The 18,986-nt window shown below is 54.6% G+C and overlaps 6 protein-coding genes across 6 annotated transcripts; 4 read left to right on the forward strand and 2 right to left on the reverse strand.

The window, feature by feature from the left end:
• Nucleotides 1–4: 4 nt before the first annotated feature.
• Nucleotides 5–3,328, reverse strand: CAOG_03372 (heat shock protein). The gene is made up of 6 exons (XM_004364154.2): nt 3,254–3,328; nt 2,680–2,810; nt 2,363–2,551; nt 1,880–2,268; nt 1,662–1,771; nt 5–1,547 (listed from the first exon to the last, which is right to left on the reverse strand). The coding sequence occupies exons 1-6, from the start codon at nt 3,309–3,311 to the stop codon at nt 214–216; spliced, it is 2,211 nt and encodes a 736-aa protein (XP_004364211.2). The 5' UTR covers nt 3,312–3,328; the 3' UTR covers nt 5–213.
• An 86-nt stretch (nt 3,329–3,414) lies between these two features.
• CAOG_03373 (hypothetical protein) lies at nt 3,415–6,882 on the reverse strand. Its single transcript, XM_004364155.2, has 9 exons — nt 6,638–6,882; nt 6,398–6,469; nt 6,160–6,225; nt 5,942–5,980; nt 4,873–5,856; nt 4,611–4,760; nt 4,401–4,490; nt 3,809–4,299; nt 3,415–3,693 (listed from the first exon to the last, which is right to left on the reverse strand). Exons 1-9 carry the CDS (start codon nt 6,836–6,838, stop codon nt 3,516–3,518), a joined length of 2,271 nt encoding a protein of 756 aa, XP_004364212.1. The 5' UTR covers nt 6,839–6,882; the 3' UTR covers nt 3,415–3,515.
• Nucleotides 6,883–7,368: 486 nt separating this feature from the next.
• Nucleotides 7,369–9,188, forward strand: CAOG_03374 (hypothetical protein). The gene has a single exon (XM_004364156.2). It carries the CDS (start codon nt 7,477–7,479, stop codon nt 8,965–8,967), a length of 1,491 nt encoding a protein of 496 aa, XP_004364213.1. The 5' UTR covers nt 7,369–7,476; the 3' UTR covers nt 8,968–9,188.
• A 551-nt stretch (nt 9,189–9,739) lies between these two features.
• On the forward strand, nt 9,740–11,962 carry CAOG_03375 (hypothetical protein). Its single transcript, XM_004364157.2, has 2 exons — nt 9,740–11,342; nt 11,474–11,962. Exons 1-2 carry the CDS (start codon nt 9,923–9,925, stop codon nt 11,692–11,694), a joined length of 1,641 nt encoding a protein of 546 aa, XP_004364214.2. The 5' UTR covers nt 9,740–9,922; the 3' UTR covers nt 11,695–11,962.
• A 160-nt stretch (nt 11,963–12,122) lies between these two features.
• CAOG_03376 (E1-like protein-activating enzyme G) lies at nt 12,123–15,859 on the forward strand. The gene is made up of 12 exons (XM_004364158.2): nt 12,123–12,474; nt 12,771–12,909; nt 13,005–13,196; nt 13,284–13,436; nt 13,553–13,769; nt 13,888–13,978; nt 14,058–14,202; nt 14,325–14,483; nt 14,621–14,812; nt 14,926–15,060; nt 15,148–15,263; nt 15,377–15,859. Exons 1-12 carry the CDS (start codon nt 12,203–12,205, stop codon nt 15,714–15,716), a joined length of 2,151 nt encoding a protein of 716 aa, XP_004364215.1. The 5' UTR covers nt 12,123–12,202; the 3' UTR covers nt 15,717–15,859.
• Nucleotides 15,860–15,879: 20 nt separating this feature from the next.
• On the forward strand, nt 15,880–18,243 carry CAOG_03377 (hypothetical protein). The gene is made up of 2 exons (XM_004364159.2): nt 15,880–16,425; nt 16,602–18,243. Exons 1-2 carry the CDS (start codon nt 16,019–16,021, stop codon nt 18,076–18,078), a joined length of 1,884 nt encoding a protein of 627 aa, XP_004364216.2. The 5' UTR covers nt 15,880–16,018; the 3' UTR covers nt 18,079–18,243.
• The last annotated feature ends 743 nt before the right edge of the window (nt 18,244–18,986 follow it).

Here is an 18,986-nt window from a genome sequence, read left to right on the forward strand (position 1 = left end):
ATGAGGACGAAGGCGCAAGTACAACCCTCTTTTTTTTTTTTTTGTAATTTATTCTTTATGATTTGGCATAAAGCCTGCTCACACGTTCAACATGTTCAATCCACGTCATGCCGTGAGAAGAAGAAGAAGAAGAAGAAGAAGAAGAAGAAGAAGAAGAAGAAGAAGAAGAAGAAAAACTAGCAGCACATGCGTTTTTGTCAACCACAACGAAAGCTACTGCTTGGTCTCGGTCGCCTTGGGCTTGGCGGGCGAATCGAGGGCCTTCTCCATGATCGTGTTGATGCGGCCGAGGATGCTTCGCGCGTCATCCAGGACGCCGGCGGCAATGAGAGCATTGTCGAGCAGCTGCTCGGCGATTTGCTCAGCCAACTCAGGGTTGGACTCCTTGACGGCGCCGAGCTTGACAATGACGGGGTGGTCTGGGTTGATTTCCAGTGCAACCGAGGGCGTGTAAGTGCGGCTCGTGTCAATCATGCGCAGCATGCGGCGCATGGATGCCGACTCGTGGTCAACGATAATGGCGGGGTGCTGCACGAGGCGGCGGGTGGCGCGGACGGACGAGACGCGCTTGCTGCCAAGCGTCGTCTGGAGCCACGACGACAGGCTCTTGACCCACTCGATCTTGTCGAGCTCGGAATCTTCCTTCGAGTCGTCGGCCTTGGAAGACTCGATCGACACGACGCGACGGCCAGCAAACTCTTGCAGGTTCTGCATGACAATGTCGTCCAGAGGCTCGTACAGGAACAGGACCTCAATGTCGCGCTTCTGGAAGGATTCAAAGTAGGGCGACTGCTTGGCGAGCTCGCGGCTGGGCACGCAAAGGTAGTAGATGGGAGCCTTGGTGTCCTTGGCAGCATCGGCGGCACCAGCCTCGGTGGATGATGCAGCAGTCTCGCTAGCGTTGCGAGCGACATACTCCTCCAGGCCAATCTTCTTGCCGTCCTCGGTCTTGCTGCTCTCAAAGCGCAGCAGCTTGGCAATGTCGCCCTTGTTCTGCGGGTCGGTGCAGACACCTTCGCGCAAAAAGTTGCCAAAGTCGTTAAAGAAGGCGTCGTACTTGGTAGCGTCCTTCTTGACCTGCTCCTGAAGGAAGCGGAGAATGCGGGTGGTCAGGACGGACTTGAGCTTGTTGATGAGCAGGTTGTTTTGCAAAATCTCGCGCGAAAGGTTGAGGGGCAGGTCCTCAGAGTCCACAACGCCGCGAACAAAGCGCAGCCACTCAGGCAGGAGCTGCTTTGACTTTGGCTGGATGAGCACCTTGCGGGAATACAGGCTGACGCCAGGCTCCATGCGACCCATGCCAAACTTTTCCATGTGCGTTTGAGGGAAGTAGAAGACAGAGCGAATGTTCAGAGGCGAGTCCGTGCGGTACTGCAGAGTGAAGGTGGGCTCGTCGTACGTGTCAGCAATGAAGCGGTAAAACTCGGTGTGCATCTCGGCCGTCACGCTCTTGGGATCCATCGTCCAGACGGGCTGCAGGGTGTTGACGAGCTCGTTGTTCAAAAAGATGGAGAATCCGACAAAGTTGCTGTACTTGCGGATAATGTCTATCGAATATTGAAGCAAGTGAGTGTAAGTGTGGTGTGAAGACAGGCATGGCAGGGGTGAGGGAAAAGAGTGACCGGATGGATTGCTGCGGAAAGCGAAAGCGTACGACTTGCCTTCAATGACAGTCTTGGAGGCATACTTGGCCTCCTCGGCCTTGAGTTGCACAACAATCTTGGTACCGATGGCAACGTTATCAGCCTCTGCGAGTTCATAGGCGCCAGAGCTGTAGAATCCGCAAAAAACCAAAACAACAACAACAACAAAAAACAAACAAACCACCAGGTCAGACATCGTTCCCTGGCCCTCCGAACAACCGTAGCAAACCACTTACCCATCCGAAATCCACACATAGCCCTTGGCGTTTTCGGCAGCAGAGCGCGAGTAGACAGTCACAGTCTTGCCAACCATGAAGGTTGAGTAGAAGCCAACACCAAACTGGCCAATAATGTTGTCCTTGGACACGCCAGACTTGCTCGACTCGGCAACGAAGGTCTTGGAGCCAGAATGAGCGATCGTGCCGAGGTTTTTGATGAGCTCAGCCTCAGTCATACCGACACCAGTGTCTTGGACGGTGAATGTGTTGGCCGCCTCGTCGAGATCGATGCGGATTTGCAAGGGCTGGCCCTTCGAGCCGGCGTAGGTCTCAGCGTTCGTGGCCTGGAGGTAGCGGAGCTTCTCAAGGGCGTCTGAAGCGTTCGAAATGACCTCACGCACAAACACCTGGAGAATCACCGAACAACGAAAGTCATTGGGTTATAGTTTGTTCATCTTGCCCCCCTCTCCTGCCAATCCCTCCCACAAAAGAGTCACTCACCTCCTTCTCAGAGTACAGCGAGTTGGCAACAATGTCGAGCAGCTTGCGGGTCTCAGCTTGGAACTCGTGCTTCTTGAGTGAGCCCTTGATCACCTCGGCGGGCTTGGCCGGCTCGGGCTCGGTTGTGTTTTCCTTCTTGGCGTCCTCCGGCTTGAACTCGGCGTCGACAACCTTGCCATCCGATGACAGCTGCGAATGATCGTGACAATTGGAGGTGTGTGTGTGTGTGCGTGAGTGACAAAAGTCCAGAGTCACACCGGTCATGCGTGTTGATCGCATCGAAAGGCCACTCTCTCGGCAAGCGTGCCGTCCCTCACCTTGACAGCCGAAGCAGAGAAGGCACGGGCAGCCATGCTAGCGCGAGCCACAGCGGGAGTGACGCGGGCGGACGCAGGGGCAGCGATGGCCATGGCGGAAGCGCGATGAAAGCTGCGGCCGGCCGAGGCACCTAAACAACCAGCACACAAACGCAACAAAGGCAGAGCACCATCAGAAACACACAATGTGGCCAAGCAGTCAGTCATCGGGCGAGAGGGACGCTCGGGGGGGGGGAAGGGGGAAGGGCGTTGAGTTGGGGCTGATATGGAAGCACATGGAAGCACGGTTTGTCTCGGTCTAGCTCATCGTCATCACCAGCAAGGCATGGCCAAACGCACGTCAAACGACAACCACATAGACACACATACACAGATCAACAAAACGAAAGAAAGAGCAAAGACAGAAGAACTGTTCAAAAAATGGAGCGCGCGGGGAAAGAAGCCAAGACAACGAACGAAAGTTGAAAGACGTTGACGATCGGTGAGGGGGTGAACTAGTCGCAGACACTGCGAGCGAGGAAGAAGGGGAGAGAAATAGAAAGACAAAGCAAACACGCCGAGGGAGAACACTGACGAAGCGCGGCAGTTGCAGCGAGGCGGCTGGTGGCGAGCAGCGAAGCGCGGGAAAGCATTGGAGCTGAGAAATAAGAGTGAACTGACATGGATTGGAAAAAACAATCATTTTGGTATGGTGGAACATACATGTACCACACTCAGAGTGAATACGCACGGGTTTTGGCTTTGGACAAAAGGATCTTCGACTCGGTGTAATTCTCACAAAAAACATCAACCGCACAAAACACACTGGAACGCCAAATTCCCCACGTCAGTCTTGTTTACACTGCCGCCTCATCAGACCCTGCGTCTTGGCGCTCAGCAACCTCGGGGTAGCGCTGTTGATACACGGCCAGTTGAGCCTTCAGATCGTTGACTCGTTGCATGGCGAGCTGCAGTCCACCCATCATCTGTCCATTCACTTCAGCCACGCGCTCAGAGAACGACTGCTCCAATTGTCTGCAATGTTATTTTCACCACCAACACCAACAGGATGAGCAAACCGCGCGACACTTGCCGTTCGAACACCCCCCCCCGAAAAAAAAGTTCTCGTAACATGCAGGTGACTACTTACTGTACTTGGCGCTCATGACGCACAATCAGCTCACGCTTCTGCTCCACGAGAATCTCATTGCCCATGCGAAGCGCCAGACACTCGCGAGCAAGCGACGATGCTTCGCGCACCAACGTTGCCTGCTCGCCTGCTGGCAGCGGGTTGGCCTGGCCGAGCGCAACGACAACGTCGCGGCGGCTGCTCTTCTTGGGCTTGTCTTCGGCATCAGCCATGGGCGTGGGCGAATCCGTGTCCTCTTCAGATGACGGTACGATGGCTTCCTCGACCGGGACAGCCGGGACGGATTGTGTGGGTTGCGGTGGCTCGACTGTCGGAACATCTACATTGTCGAACGCAGCGCACATCTCGCTGCGAGTGGGCGGCCGTTGCTCCTTCAAGATGTGAATGACTTGCTTTGACTTGGAACGGGTACTTGGCCTGCTCGGTTCCACATTCCGCAATGCAGGGCGGTTGCGATTCAACGTGGCAAGTTGGGTTTCTTCCTCATGCAACTGCATGGGGTGAGGAGCAAAAAAAAGCGTGAAGCGTGAGTCGCTCGTCACCTTCACAAACAATATCAAGAAAAAGCAGCAAGAATGTGCTTTGGCCGTACCTTGTTGATGAGAGACGCGTATTTCAGTTGGCTCTGGGCCTCCATCAAACTTTGCTCGAGCACTTCCGAGCGGTGTCTCTCTTGCGCCAGCTGTGATTGTTGGAGCGCAGAACTTGTTGAGCCAAAATCGCAACCAAGAACAAACAAACAAAAAAAAAAAAAAACACAACCCCCCAAACCACAGAGACCATCATAAAAAGGGAGTCATACCTGTTCATCCAGAGACAGGCGAATCCCTTCCAAGTGCTCACCGCTGGCCACCAATTGACTGATCCAGTTCACAATGAGTCCAGCGGGCGCTAATCCATCTTCACCACGAGGTATACCAGCAATTTGAACAACGGATCTCAGTGTTCCTTCCTGTTCCGAAAAAAAAACCCAACACAAGGTTCATCCCAATCAAACACCGAGTGAGACCTTTTTTTTTTTTTTTTTTTCGTAAAATCGAACGCGCGAAACAGCTACAACGTACCGCAACTTGCAAATCGTGGACGAGGAGCTGCCAGCGCTCATGAACGACAGCCATTTCGGCTTCGAGGGCGCTGCGGGCAAACTCGGCTTCGTGGGTACGCAGGTCGGCGGCTTGCGTCAGGCCAACTTGGTTGGCAAAGCGTTGTTCAGCAGCCTCGACGTCACGGGCGAGATTGTTCGCTTGAGACGTGAGCTCCGATATTCTTGCCTGAAGCCCAGCGCGCACGTCGTGTTCCTGCACCATCGCTTCGCTGTGCTGGAATTCGAGCTGATCTCGCGCTTCGTGCAAAGCTCTGACCTCTCGTTGAGCTGCAGCCAGCTCTTCCATGGCCTCCAAACTGATAATAGACACTTGGACGCCAGCATCCTCGCCGGAAGGTGGGGCAAACGCAAGGTTGGAAACGAGCATGTTGCTGGCGACCCTTTCCAGCTGCTCCTGCTCTTGCCGTTCTGCCTCTCCTGCCCTGAATCGCTTCGCTGCTCGTTGTGCGTCTTGAACATCGGCGGGGGCCGAAGAAGATGCTGATGACAACGTGACCATAGGTTCAGCCCAGGTATCCGCAGATTCGGGGGAGAACAGCGGTCGATCGACTTGCAGCGAGCTTCGAAGCTTGGTCCGACTGTCGTCGAAATCCATCTCGGATTCAATGTAGTCGGCTTCATCCTCTTCGTCCTGACCCACACGATTCAAATCTCGATTGTCGTCGTGTGGGATGGGTGCCACGAGCGCTGCTTGCTGCGCTGTCCGTTTTTGTTGTACTAGAGCCGCCGGCGCTGCCCGTGAAGCCTGTTGCGTACGAGAAGCTTGCAACGCCGCTCCCGACGAGGACACCGAGGCTGCCGTTGGTCGAGGCTGTTGAAACTGCTCCTCAACGAATGGTCGGATGGAGCCCCGAGTGGAAGTTCCAACGTTTGCCATCAGATGACGAGGAGCAGCGACGGACATTGGCTGTGGTTGCCGGCTTGCCACCCGTGCTGCAGGAGTCTGTGTTTGATGATGCAAGGGTTGGTGAGCATGAATTGTTTGCGCTCAGCGATTGCGCACGACAGCAAAGAAAAAGGTGTCGTACCATCGCTGAGCTTCGTTGCATCGTGCTAGTTGGCCGTGCCTGGACCCCCCGACGCAATTCAACAAATCGAAAAGTCCAATACACACACACACACACACACACACACACACACACACACACACACACACACACATACACACACACACACACACATGAAGCAAGAGTTGGTGAGTGACAGTGACGGATGGTACCAATCCTGCACTGGAACAGCGCTGTACCTGGGTGGAGGGACCTGCAGCTCGCGATTGCGTGCCTGGTGCGGGTGCGGATGGACGCAAAGCTGTCTGTAGACACCAAAAATCACATCCCAGAAGAACAAACACGCATTGTTAGCGTCGAGCAAAGGCGAGAATGCGCACACCATTGCAAAGAGCGAAAGCGCGGGAAAAAAAAAACTGTTTCGTTTTTTTTTTTTTTTGTCGCCTTCGATTCTTCTTGTTTGTGTTGGTTGCTCACCGTCGGGGCAGCGATTGCACTGGACTTGGATGCAGTTGAAGGGGCTGTTGAAGTCGGCTTGCCCTTTGGCTGCTACAACGCGAAATGCACAACGAGATCAGTCGTGGGCGACAAAAAAAAAAAACCAAAAAAAAAAACCTCATCACTCTCATTCAGTCTCGGTTGAGCGAACAGAGTGGCGGTCAACAGCACCCCCCCCCCTTGCCCCAGCACAAGCAGGCTCACAAGTAGTACACTTACAGCCTTGCTAGCGCGGAACGCTTCGAGTTGCTGCCGACGGAGCTGCGCGGCGTCCAGTGTTGGCGCGGCCGGCTTGGCGCTCACTGGTGCTGCTGCTCCAACGCCGCTATTCTCACCCTGGGCGACCACCACACGGCCCGCTCCACCTGTGCGGCTCGCACCCGATGCGGTGCTGCCGGGAGGCCCGCCGCGACTGCTCATTCGGGATGAATATGTCGCGACTGGACGAAAGAGTGACTGCCAAGTACAAATCCGGAAAGGCGCCAGAATTCAATCCCAATTTCAAACCGTTTTGCGCCAAAAAGCAAACCGACGAGTCGCGACCGCCCAGCTGGTAATCTGCGAGCCAGCGGCGTTCTAATAATAATAACACACTTGCAAGGCTGAAAAATTACTTTTTGCTCGACCGGACTTGCTCCGATGGTGGCAGCTCGTGCAATCGCAATTTGTCCAAAAATGCTACGGATAGGCAGAAAGAACAAAGACAGCGGCACGGCTTGTGGTGCTGCTATCTCCATCACTGTCATGGAGAACTCGACACAATCGTGTTGTGTACTGTATACCTTGGATGCAAGCAAGTGGGAAGAGCATCAATCCAAACATTTGTAATGGAAAAACCTCGCTCAAGTATCAGCTCAGCAGACCGCCGTTCGCAACTCAAAAGAACGCGACGCCAAACAATCCTCTTCCATTACAACCGCAATCTAAGAAGCCGAGCGCAACAAAACAACAACCACAATCCTCGTCTCCATATAGCAATCTGCCGTCGGCTGTTGTTTCAATCAAGACGCACTCCCCCCTTTTTGTTGTGATTTGTCTTGCGCACTCGACGTTTTTGGATGCAACAACAGCGGGCGCTTCACCGCTTCTCGGAAGCCAGATCCGCTGCATCTGTGTTTGTTCTGCTCGCATTGCTGCTGCAGTCGGTGTGCGCGGTGGGCGAACGCGCGCCAGACCCGCCCGCACCGCCGCAAAACACGTCCACCCCAGCTCAGGTGGTCTCGACATGCTACGACTTCCTCGAGAGCCACCTGTGCGCAGGCGAGCTGTGGGGCCTCCCCTTCCACTTCTACCGCCCCTCGCTGCAAAAGTACAGCCCCGACCAGTGGCTCTGGGACAGCGGATCGCACATGATTGTCTGGTCACACCGCAATGTCACCAACTCCATCCTCGACCTGCGCACCATGCTGCAGATGCAGCAGCCCGACGGCCGCATCCCGGAGGAGATTTTCTGGGGCAACCGCACCGATGCGCAGCGTCTCGAGCTGCTCGACAACTGGAGCAACGAGCGTGCGTGCGACCTGACTCAGATGCCGGTTTTGCCGTGGAGCCTGCGCGCCATCATTAACGCTACCCTGGCGACAGCAGGTCCTGTTGCGGCGCAGAAAATTGCCGAAGAGTTTCTCCTCCCGCTCATCAAGTACTTCCGCTGGTGGCGCGACACTCGCGCGGTCGATGGCGATGACCTTGTGTACGTCTTGCACGGCTGGGAGAGCGGTCTCGACGCGTCGCCCGCTTACGACCAAGCCTACGGGATTCCTGAGGACGTGCCACAGCCGCCGTACCTGCTGCTCTACCCACGCTTTGAAGAGCTCATCTTGACGTACAAGTTCCTGTACGGCTGGAACCAGACGGCCATCCTTCACGCGCCGCACGCCATCGACGGCCTTCCCCTGTTCAACTTTTTCCACATGAAGGACGTCGGCGTGAACAGCATCTACGCAGCTGGCTGGGCCCTTCTTGGTGCGATTGCCGAGTCGATCGGGCAGGCAGGTCTTGCGGCAGAGTGCTACGCTTCGGGCAACGCCACTGCGAAGGCCATCACGACCAAAATGTTCGACCCGCAGACGCGCAGGTTCTTCCATCTGTACAAGAACGTGCACACGGGAGAGGAGAAGCGCGCGTCCCAAAACACGGTGCAGACGCTCTTGCCGCTGCTCCTCCCCGTCCTGAACGTGGGCAAGGACATTGCCGACGACATCATCGCGGGCGATCTGACAAACACGTCCAAGTACTGGTCGACCTTCCCTGTTCCAACCACGTCGATGGACTCGCCTTCGTTCAACCCGGTCTTTTCGGAGAGCGACGACCTGATGTGGCGCGGCCCGACATGGGGCTTTACCAACTGGTTTGTGATTGAGGCGCTCAGCTCGCGCAATTACACGGCCGTAGCCGACGCTCTTGTCCAGAGGTGGCTCGCCCTTGTCGAGAAGAGCGGCATTTGGGAGCAGTACAACCCGATCACTGGCGATCCTTACGGCGCTGTGGGTCTCGGCATGTCCACTCTGATTGTCGATTGGCTCTACCGCACGGGGATTGTTCGTGATTGAAAATGTTTGTCGCTTTTCGAGGTTTGTTTCGGATGATTGTTGTTTACACACGCGATGATTGTTGTTTACACACGCGGCACCCTCCGAGTTCAAAACCAGTATTTTCGGCTGGATGAGCGATATTCGATGGCTTCCAGCTGCCGCGTTCTTGGCGCTGACTTGTACTGCATATCATTCATTCGCACTTCCATGATACGTTGTCAGTGTCGTTTGCAATCAGGGTTCTCGCATAGTTGTTCATGGTGCGGAGCGTTTTCTTGTTGGAGCCAAACCTTCTGATCTCATGATCTCACGTTTCACCGCAAGCGTGCTCCTCCCATTCCAGATGCGTCGTCAAAACCCTACATTCATCACTCAGCCAATCTCGTGTTTGCTCAGAAGGGGGGGGGACTCCAAGCGGGTGTTTGGCAGCCACCAGCAACAAAATTCAATGCGAAAAGCAGGGGCAAAACCTCGTTCCTTTTTCCTTTTGTTTTTTGTTTTAATCTTCTTCTCCTTCCCTTTTGATTCCATTTTTTTTCTCGAATTGCTCCTTCATTCAGTTTGCTTTCATCCTGTCTTTTCTCCTTTTCGACCGTCTCCTTGCGAAGCGGTGGTTTCTTGGACATTTTTTTTTTTTTTTTTTTTGCCTATTCCAGTGGTGACACACACTCACGTTTGTTCTCTTTGTCCCTTTTTTTTTCTTTCTTTTTTTTTTTTTCAATTGACTTTTCCATTCATTTTTTTTTTTTTTTTTTTTTTTTTTTTTTTTTTTTTTTTTTTTTTTTTTTTTCTCTCGTTGCCTGAATCGCGATCGACATTTTCCCTCCACCAAAGCAAAGCAAAAAGACGCCTCTTTTTGCTTTTTGATCTGATTCCACAGAGAGTCTCATCCGACACGCAGCTCGGCTACCACGAACAAAGCGAAAAGCCCCCCCCCCTTCAAAGAAAAAAAAGAAGCAAAAAGCGAGGATTCATGGCTGGTCGAGGACGAGGCGGGCGCAAATCGTCGTCGTCCACCTCGATGGCGAGCTTGGATGGCAGCACACAGCAGCAGCAAGGGTTCCGGTTTGCAGGCGACCCTGCGTCGGCGGCGGCAGCAGTGGCGGCAGCAGTCGAACTCCAGCTCGGCGCCGGGCTCAGCAATACAGCCGCAGGCAATGCCAGAGGGCCGTTCATGGTGCCGCCAGCAGCGAGCGGACCTGCCAGCTCGCTCATGCTCGGCATGAACATGCACTCACTCCAACTTGGCGGCGGCGGCGGCGGCCTGGGTGCTGGAGCTGCAGCTGGGCTTCAAAATGGCGAGCTCGACGCAGCTGCGCTTCACGGCTTGGATGAGTTTGGAGCGCACGCCCACCAGCAGCTGTCTGCGTCGTTGCCAATGAGCTCAATGCTAGACCACTCGGCGGTCGGCGCGGACGGACTCGGCTCGGTCGACGACCTGCTTCTCAACTTCCCGTCTATCGGCCTCCAGCTCACCCCCAACTCTGCTGGGCGAACCACGGCACCCATGCGCTCAATGAGCATGCTGGGCGTGGCTCCTGGAAGCGCGGGCCCCGTCGTCCAGGCGACCGTCCTTCGCGACGAGCAGAAGCGTCGCCCTTCCTCCAGCGTTCCAAGCACCCCGCTTCGCTCGCAGATGCGCCTCCAGTTGCAGCAGCAGCAGGCCATGCTGGGCTCTCGGAGCAGATCATCCACACTGCTGGCGCAGCCATTGCCGAGTGCCGTCAAGCAGGAGCCGCTCAGCGAGCACGAGCCGTTTGGCAACGAGCATGACGCCAGCGGTGGCCTCGACAGCCAAATGGACATTGCGATGGAAGACCAGCAGGAGAGCGGACAGTCCTCCCTGGCAGACAGCTCGCGGACATCGTCCATTTCGGCCGGACAGCCACCAAACCTGGCGAGCGCGGCACTGGGCGTGTTCGCACCGTCCTCGTTCAATGGCGTTCAACCTGCCGGCGCCTTCCCCGAAGCCGTCACAGTCCCACGCCAAGTCCTCAACGTGCGATCGTCGCTTGCCTTCCCTACAGCATACCATCTGCACGAGAAACAGCGCCTGCAGCTCCAAGAATTTATCAGCACCACCATGAACCAGCCTGGCGACGCGGGCATGTCTCTCCCGCCAGGATTGGTTGGCGCGGAGTTTGGCACGGCTGTTTCGTCCACTGCGGCCTCTTCTGTGATTGGCGAGGAGGTCAGCTATGATTTCGACGACGGTCAGGATGAAGCCATGTCTTCGCTCGAGAGTTCCATGATTTCGCAAAGTGGCGTTCCCTCTGGCAGCGGCATGTTCAATTTTGGCGCTGGCATGGCGGGATCCGCACCCAGCGACTACGATCCTGATGACATTCAAACGTTGATCAAGAGTCGGAAGAAGAAGGATAATCACAATGCTAGTAAGTTTTTTTTTTTTTTTTGCTTTTGTTGACAAAACAAAACAAACAAACAAACAACCCCCTTCCCTCCCCGTTTGGGTTGCTGGTAAAATGTGTGCTCATCATGCTGGCGTCTTTGTTTGCTCTCTTAGTCGAACGTCGCCGCAGGTATAACATCAATGACAGAATTGTAGAGCTGGGATCGTTGCTACCAAACGCAGAGATCGACCCCAAGGCCTCGAAGGGCTCCATTTTGAAGCGCTCTGTGGACTATATCAAATATCTGCAAGACATCAACCGCTCATTATCCGAGAAGCTGGCTCAAACTGGAACGGTGGTTGAGCTTCCCGAGTTTACAAGCACTGGAGAGTAGGCGGCTACTGACCCTTGGCTTCTCTCCCAATGACTTGCTTTTGAGAATTCGCCGCGCGCCTTTTCACAGGTTGTCCTACTCCGCTCCCGTCCTCCCTTCCCAACATCAGAGATCGATTGATTCAAAAATTACCACCCTTTGTTTTTGTACTTTGTCTGCTTTTGACTCCCTCCTCCCGTGTTTTTTTTTTCAGTTGCCAGTGCTTGTCTACTCGTTGAGCAACCTTTTCTGTGCAGTTTTCGAATGTTGTTTTTGTTTTGTTTGTTGGTTTTTCAATTTCATACTTTGGAGTTGTTCAAATCGCTGCAACATCAGCAGATCAAGAGAAAAAGTTTCCAAACTGCAATACAGCGTTTGAATGGCAGAGGGTACCTCAATCCTCGCCGAGCCAAATGCCAGACCTGTGATTCAGATACAGTCCCATGTCATCATCATCGACTCACTCTTCCATTGTTTCCGACCTAGAATTTTTTTTTTTTTTTTTTTTTTTTTTTTTTTGGATTCCAGTATGGCGCCGTTGCAGTTTGCTCCGTTCTCCAGCGCAGTGGACGCGTCGTTCTGGCACATGCTGAGCCGCCAGAAGCTCGACGTCTACAAGCTGAGCGACGAGCCGCACCCAGTCCTCGGCTACTACACCATGGGCGAGCATCCCGACATGCCAGCCCGCGTCTGCGTCAACCAAGCCGCGTTCGCCCCAGAGTCCGCCGCCGCGTCGTCGTCGCCGTCGTCGTCGTCGGCCAAGGCAGCCGCTCCGACCGACCTCGAGGCGTTCTTTGCCCAGTTGCGTAAAAACACCCCGTCGCACATACACACATACATACTGTTTTGTTCACGAGTCATGCCTTACAAGCCAAGTGCCGGTCCACAAAATTTCCCCCTCGTTCTTCTCGTTCATTTTTTCCGTGGCTTTTGAGCCTGCTGCACAGTTGAATCTCAAATGTCCAAATGTCGAGGGAGTTGATGTGTGCAACAGCTGGAGACGTTCTGCTTCTGTGATGCGCGTGGGCGGGGGGGGGTGTGCAGTTGTTCTGGATGAACGCGATGGGTTGCTCACCTCTCGTGCTACCGTGCGTTAGACTCGCAAGTGCTCAGGTTGCATCGCTGCCAATCCCGACGCAGAGCTTCCCTGCGCTGGGCACGCTGTTCAATGCAAACACGGCAGATGCATTCAAAGAGTTTGACAAGAAGGCCATGCTCGAGGATATGGCAAAGAAGGTTTGATTTGCTTTTGTGCGATTTGGAGTTGTTCAACGTCAAGTTTCACTCACACCACTTGTATGCACCATCGATTCTCGACCGCCCTGGAACAGATGTGGGGCTGCATCACATCCGGAGCAGCCATCAAGCACCCAGCCTTGCTCAATCGCTTCCTGTTGCTCTGCTTTGCCGACTTGAAAAAGTACCACTTCTACTACTGGTTTGCCTTCCCTGCTCTGTATGTTGGCGAGCTCGAGTCGGTGGCAGAGCCAGCTCCGTTGTTTGACACTTTTTCTGCGAGCCAGGTATGTGCCAGTTGCACACTCCTCCCTTCGCGCATCGGTTCGAATGGATGAACTGACTTGCGTCCTGATTGTCGATCGCGCGAGCAGATGGCTTCCTTCCAAGCCTCCCATGCAGAGCTCTCGCGCACGCATCCCGACCAAGCCGCATTCTTCCTTGTCAGCAAGGTTTCCGATGACAAGCTGCAGGCGCACGCGCTCGCGGACTGGGCGGCTGCATTCCCTGCTGAAGCCACTGACGACGTAAGCGCGGAGCTCTCGCTGGCTGATTCCCGGAACGCGAAATTCTTGGGGTTGAACAGTTCGATATCTGACCACCAAATTGCTGCTTTGTCTCGCTCTCCCCCCACCCGTGTTAGATTACCATTGGCTTTGCCGACCCTTGCGCCCTGGCCAAGAATCCCGGCTGGCCTCTGCGCAACCTCCTGTTGCTCCTGTCTCACTGGAAGGGCTACCTCAACCGCAACGTGCGCATTATCTGCTATCGCGAGGTATCTCGCGGAGGCGAGCTCGATCTCAGCCAGAGCATTGTTCTGACTGTCCGTCTGACGCCACTCTCAGCTCCGGACCTGGCTGGTGCGTTCTTTGTGACTTTAAGCGGCCTTCAAATTTCGTTTCGTACTAGCACGCTTCACGTTATTCATGGCTGACACCTCCCCCCTTGATTATTTTTTTTTTCCGAACACCTTCTCAGAGGGTCCAAAGGTGGTTGGCTGGGAGAAGAATGCCAAGCAAAAGCTCGGGCCTCGCATTGTCGATCTGAGCAGCAGCATGGATCCGACTCGGTAATGTCCAGTAGAGTCATGTTTGTTTTCGTGTTGGCGCTACTGACAAATCGTTCGATCGTTTGGCACCCGTCCTCAGCCTCGCAGAGACTGCTGTCGATCTGAATTTGAAACTCATGCGATGGCGCCTGCTCCCGTCCCTCGAGCTGGAAAAGATCAGCTCCACAAAGTGCTTGCTGTTTGGTGCGGGCACCTTGGGCTGCAACGTGGCTCGAGCCCTGATGGTAAAAAATGCATTCAGCCAGTGTTGTTCGACTTGACACCAAATGCCCGTTTCAGCACTCACAAAGCTGCTCTTTTTTTTTCTTTTCCATCTTTGACACATACAATGTGATACTTTCTGCAGGGCTGGGGTGTGCGCCACATCACATTTGTCGACAACAGCCGCGTTTCATTTTCCAACCCCGTGCGGCAAACGCTCTTCCAGTTTGAGGACTGCCTTGATGGTGGAAAGCCCAAGGCAGCTGCCGCAGCTGCCGCCTTGAAGCGCATCTTCCCTTCAATGGTGAGTCGTGTTGGTGGTTGCTGGCATTTTTGTGGAAACAGATGGAAACAGAAATCTCGCGCTCTCTCCAACAGCACTCATCGCTTGTTATTTTTTGCTCTGCGTGTGAACACCTTCGCTTCCGTGCGCCAATCCAGGTCTCCGAGGGTCACAATCTCTCCATTCCAATGCCAGGGCACTCGGTCGAAGGAGAGGAGCCCATTCGCACAGCCAAGGAAACAGTCGCCAAGTTGGAGGCTCTGATTGATGAACACGACGTGATCTTTTTGCTGATGGATACCAGAGAGTCGCGCTGGCTGCCAACGTTGCTGGCAGCATCGCGCCATAAGGTCTGTTTGAAACAACTGCTCAAAAGAGCCAAAACGTCGTCCTTTTTTTTTTTTTTCGAAACCCTGCGTCTGACTGTTCCTGTTTGTTTCGCTTGCTTGGTTATCACTGTCAGCTGGTCTTGAACACTGCTCTTGGCTTTGACACATTCGTGGTCATGCGCCATGGCATTGTGCCGTCCCCGGATCATCCTGCGACGCACAAGCAGCTTGGCTGCTATTTCTGCAACGACGTCATGGCGCCCTCGAATGTATGTGGGACTTGAGCACTATGTGTTGATTGGACTTTGGCCTTGCACTCACTGTTTCTCATATGCTCGATTCCGACAAAACACCAGTCTCTCAAGGATCGCACCCTAGATCAGCAGTGCACCGTGGCCCGCCCAGGCATGTCCTTCCTCGCCGCATCGCTCGCTGTTGAGCTGCTGGTCAGCTTGCTCCACCATCCTCTCGGGTGAGATTTTGATCGAAATCTAAATTGTTTTTTTTTCCCCTGTTGTACTTGGCGTCCTCACACCTTGTTTGTGATTTCTTCTGTGTGATTTTGTTTTTTGCTTATTTTGACAGCGCATCGGCACCTGCTGCGAGCACCACCGACCGTGCTTCGCACAACACCGAGCAAGTCTCCACGGAATTGGGTCTGCTTCCTCATCAGATTCGCGGCTTCCTGTCGCAGTTCGACAATGTTTTGCCGATCGGCCATGCTTTCAATCGCTGCACTGCATGCTCCAACACTGTCGTCGACGCATACCGCAAGGAGGGCTTTTCCTTCCTCCAGAAGGCGTTCAACTCGCCCACGTTCCTGGAGGAGCTGACTGGCCTGAAAAAGCTGCACGAAGAGACGGAGGCTGCTCTTGCTGATTGGGACGAAGACGACATTGAGCCTGTTGACGACAACGACATGTAAATGTCAGTTTGGTCTCTTTCCCCCCCCCCCACCAGCGCCACCCTTTTTTGCTTGCTTACTTGCTTGCTTGCTTGTTGTGTCTATCTTGCTGGTTGTTTGATTGAAGTGAACTTGGGTAAAGCCGAACAAATCAGACAACCCTGATCATTCATTTTTTTTCTTTTTCTCATCCGCTTTGCTCAAACACAACAATCCCCGCGTTTTTCGTGTCCAACAACACACCCCCCACTTTTGAACCATTCGAGATCGATACTGAAGATCAACAGAGAGAAAGCGAGTGAGATTGCAACCTGCAGATAGAAATGGGATGGCTGAGCCGCATTGGGTCGGCCTGCGGGCTGGACGGGGTTGTCTCCTCGTCGACCGTCCTCGCCGCCGCCGCCGCCAGCAGCGTGCTTGTCCCGCTGGGTGTGCTGTACGGTCGCCACGCGTGGCGTCGGTTTGCGGCGGTGGACCAGACCGAGACTGCCGAAGCATCGCAGCTGATTCAGTTCATTGACGCCAACAGCAGCCTGCAGCTCGTCCGCGGCAAGCGACTGCGCGTCGTTCACATCCCGCACGAGAACAAGGATGTCCCAGTCCTCTTCATGCTGCACGGCGCTGGCGGACAGGCCGAGCAGTGGATGGAGCAGATTGCCTTCTTCAACGGCCGCTGCTCCATTGTCGCCTGGGACAACGTCGGCCACGGCAAGAGCGAGAAGCCTCACCGGTGAGTGGTTCAACAGTGATGGGGGTCCCAATAAAGCACTGTGCTTGTTGAAGCAGGCGATCGACGTTTCGTCGGAAATCTCGATCAAGCTATGACATCCAAGTCAATCCTCTCTTATCAGATTGCCTGGTTCCGTTCACACTCAATCTTTGTTTTTTGCCGTCTGTCGCTTTCAGATACGACCTCTACGCGCGGGAATCGATCGTGCAAGACTCTATCGAGCTCTTCCATCGATACCGAGGCCGCCGAAATGTGCTGCTCGCACACTCGTACGGAACGTCTGTCACGACGGCGCTCTACCCGCACATCCAGCAACACGTATCCGCCATTGTCATGCTGGGCTGCATTGTCCAAACACCTACGACCAGCGCCCCGCACGCGTCGCGAGCGTGGCTTCTCGACCTGCCAGACATCGTTTTGGACGTTCTGCGCTCGCTCGACCGCCGAGGCGGGCCCGACTCGGTTTCGGTTGCCCGGATGCTGCATCGCTCTGCCAGCGTTGCGTTAAAGCGCCGCCAGCTTCGCTGGAATGCAAACACTCCATCGCACGTCGTCAAGGCGCTGAGCAAGCAAGCCATCCGCCCAACCCCCGACGACTTTAAAAAGATTACCGCCCCAGTCCTGCTGATTTCGGGTGCTGACGACCATTTGACGGTTCCAGCCAACGCACATGCCGTCCACGAGATTCTCGGAGCGCAATTGTCCGTCAAGCCGCAGATTCTGCCCGAGACGGGCCACCAGGCCATGGTGGAGAAGCGTGAGCTGGTCAACGCGCTGATCAATCGGTTTTTGATCGACCAAGCCAAGTTTCACGACCTCGAGCACCCACACCACGTGCAGCGCGGTAACTCGGTCGAGTTCAAGTGGTCGTTGAAGAACTTTGACAAGTGGCGTGCAACACCAGCCTTTGGTCTGTTCATTCCAGTCACCGCACCTCCCCCACCGCGCCATGCCTGGCAACACCAGCGTCTCTCTTCTCCTGGGCACTCTCCGACCTCCTCGCCCGCAGCTGCTCATTCGGCTTCTCTTGCACGTCTGACCAGCAGCCGTTTACCGAGCGACACCAACCTTCCGCCCTTAGGGGACAGTCTGGTGTCGAGCTCTAGCAGCTCCAGCTCAACCTCAGGAAACCCTCAGCCGCTGACGCAAGCCCCCATGTCATATGCAGCAATCGTGTCTGCTGGTTTGACCGGAGCCCGAGGAGAGCGCAAACCCGGGCACGGTCATTTTGTTCCCATGCGCGTCCCGCGGCAGGATGATGACGACCACTCGCCAGACCATGTCGCCTCGAGCCTCCCCTCTGTCGGCTTGGTGCTAGACCTTGGCAGCGACGCACCTCCGTACATGCCCGAGAGCTTTGGGCAAATTGAGTACTTGAAGCTCCCGTCCACGTCTAAAATCGTGCCGTCACGGAGCGAAGTGGATGCCTTCATTTCTGCGGCAGCGCGCTTTTGGGCTACCCATCCCGACCGAGACATTGGCGTCCACTGCCACTACGGCTACAACCGCACGGGATTTATGATTTGCTCGTACTTGATTGAAGTTGAAGGCATGGATGTCGCGAGCGCCATTGAGAGATTCGCGCTGTCGCGTGCCCCCGGAATTCGCCATCAACACTTCAAAGACGAGCTGGCTGCCCGCTATGCGCAGTGACGGTGACTTGCTTGTTGTTTCTTTGTTCGTTGAGGAAAAGTCGGTGTTCAGCCGCGAAAGCCACGAGTTGGGGGTCAATCAGGGGTGTGATGAATTTCCGAGTGTGCAGCTCGTGCGTCGTCCAGTGTTTAGTTTTGTGTGTATAAATTGAAAGATAACTAGAAACTTTCGCAATTGTTTGGTTGCTGAGGGAGAACGCTTGATTTTTTTTTCTTCAAACGAGGTTGAACAGATGTTTCGTTCCAGTGTGCACCTGCAGCACAAATCTCCACTTTAGTGCTTTGGGAGGCAAACATGCTCGAGGTCAACGCTCGAGGTCAACGCGAGGGTATTCAGCAGCTGCGGGGCTACAGGCTGCTTGAAAGCAACTGGATGTGAACACTCCACCACGGACACTACTGTGCCACTGGTAAACGCACTGGCGAGTCAACGACCAACGACCTCTGTCTAGATCTGGAGCGGGTCTTCCAGACTTTGTTCACGTTGAGTTTTGCTCAGATTGGTTTCCGTCCAATCGAACGACTCCGTTCTCTTGGACGCTTTTCTGGTTGCCATTCAATTTGCTAATTTTTTTCCCCTCAACTCTTATTCCCTTTGGTGACACAGGCCCTAAACACCTTCAAAAAAACCTGTTGTGCAATTTTCGTTGGTCGTTTCTTGTGTTCAGCCGGCCTTGGTTGCTGTGGGGTTTCAATCAACGTTGCTCCGAAAGCCAACAAGAGAGCCCAAAACAAAAAACGCCCCTGCAAGCGACAGAAACAGCTAGAAGCGATCGGCACACTGGACCGGGATCTCTGAGCGCGACGCTTTTAGGGTGTCTGCACGCGCGAGGCTGGACCTTAGTGTGAAGTGTTAGATCCTCTTTCTCTCTCCGGGTGACTCACACCGTTGTGTGGCTGTTCCTCCTG

The sequence above is a fragment of the Capsaspora owczarzaki genome, assembly GCF_000151315.2.
Source record: "Capsaspora owczarzaki ATCC 30864 unplaced genomic scaffold supercont2.4, whole genome shotgun sequence".
Lineage (NCBI taxonomy): Eukaryota > Filasterea > Ministeriida > Capsasporidae > Capsaspora > Capsaspora owczarzaki.

Excerpts from the sequence above, each read along its gene's own strand:
- CAOG_03373 (XM_004364155.2), bottom strand. The coding sequence starts at position 6,838 with ATGAGCAGTCGCGGCGGGCCTCCCGGCAGCACCGCATCGGGTGCGAGC. Across the intron at positions 4,491-4,610 it reads GCCTGTCTCTGGATGAACAG|CTGGCGCAAGAGAGACACCG; the intron begins GTATGACTCCCT and ends CAACAATCACAG. Across the intron at positions 3,694-3,808 it reads CGTCATGAGCGCCAAGTACA|ACAATTGGAGCAGTCGTTCT; the intron begins GTAAGTAGTCAC and ends ATAACATTGCAG.
- CAOG_03376 (XM_004364158.2), top strand. The coding sequence starts at position 12,203 with ATGGCGCCGTTGCAGTTTGCTCCGTTCTCCAGCGCAGTGGACGCGTCG. Across the intron at positions 13,437-13,552 it reads CTGCTGAAGCCACTGACGAC|ATTACCATTGGCTTTGCCGA; the intron begins GTAAGCGCGGAG and ends CACCCGTGTTAG. Across the intron at positions 15,061-15,147 it reads ACGTCATGGCGCCCTCGAAT|TCTCTCAAGGATCGCACCCT; the intron begins GTATGTGGGACT and ends ACAAAACACCAG.
- CAOG_03377 (XM_004364159.2), top strand. The coding sequence starts at position 16,019 with ATGGGATGGCTGAGCCGCATTGGGTCGGCCTGCGGGCTGGACGGGGTT. Across the intron at positions 16,426-16,601 it reads AAGAGCGAGAAGCCTCACCG|ATACGACCTCTACGCGCGGG; the intron begins GTGAGTGGTTCA and ends TGTCGCTTTCAG.
- CAOG_03374 (XM_004364156.2), top strand. The coding sequence starts at position 7,477 with ATGCAACAACAGCGGGCGCTTCACCGCTTCTCGGAAGCCAGATCCGCT.
- CAOG_03375 (XM_004364157.2), top strand. The coding sequence starts at position 9,923 with ATGGCTGGTCGAGGACGAGGCGGGCGCAAATCGTCGTCGTCCACCTCG. Across the intron at positions 11,343-11,473 it reads GAAGGATAATCACAATGCTA|TCGAACGTCGCCGCAGGTAT; the intron begins GTAAGTTTTTTT and ends TTGCTCTCTTAG.
- CAOG_03372 (XM_004364154.2), bottom strand. The coding sequence starts at position 3,311 with ATGCTTTCCCGCGCTTCGCTGCTCGCCACCAGCCGCCTCGCTGCAACT. Across the intron at positions 2,811-3,253 it reads CGCTGCAACTGCCGCGCTTC|GTGCCTCGGCCGGCCGCAGC; the intron begins GTCAGTGTTCTC and ends CTGGTTGTTTAG. Across the intron at positions 2,552-2,679 it reads TCTCTGCTTCGGCTGTCAAG|CTGTCATCGGATGGCAAGGT; the intron begins GTGAGGGACGGC and ends GATCATTCGCAG.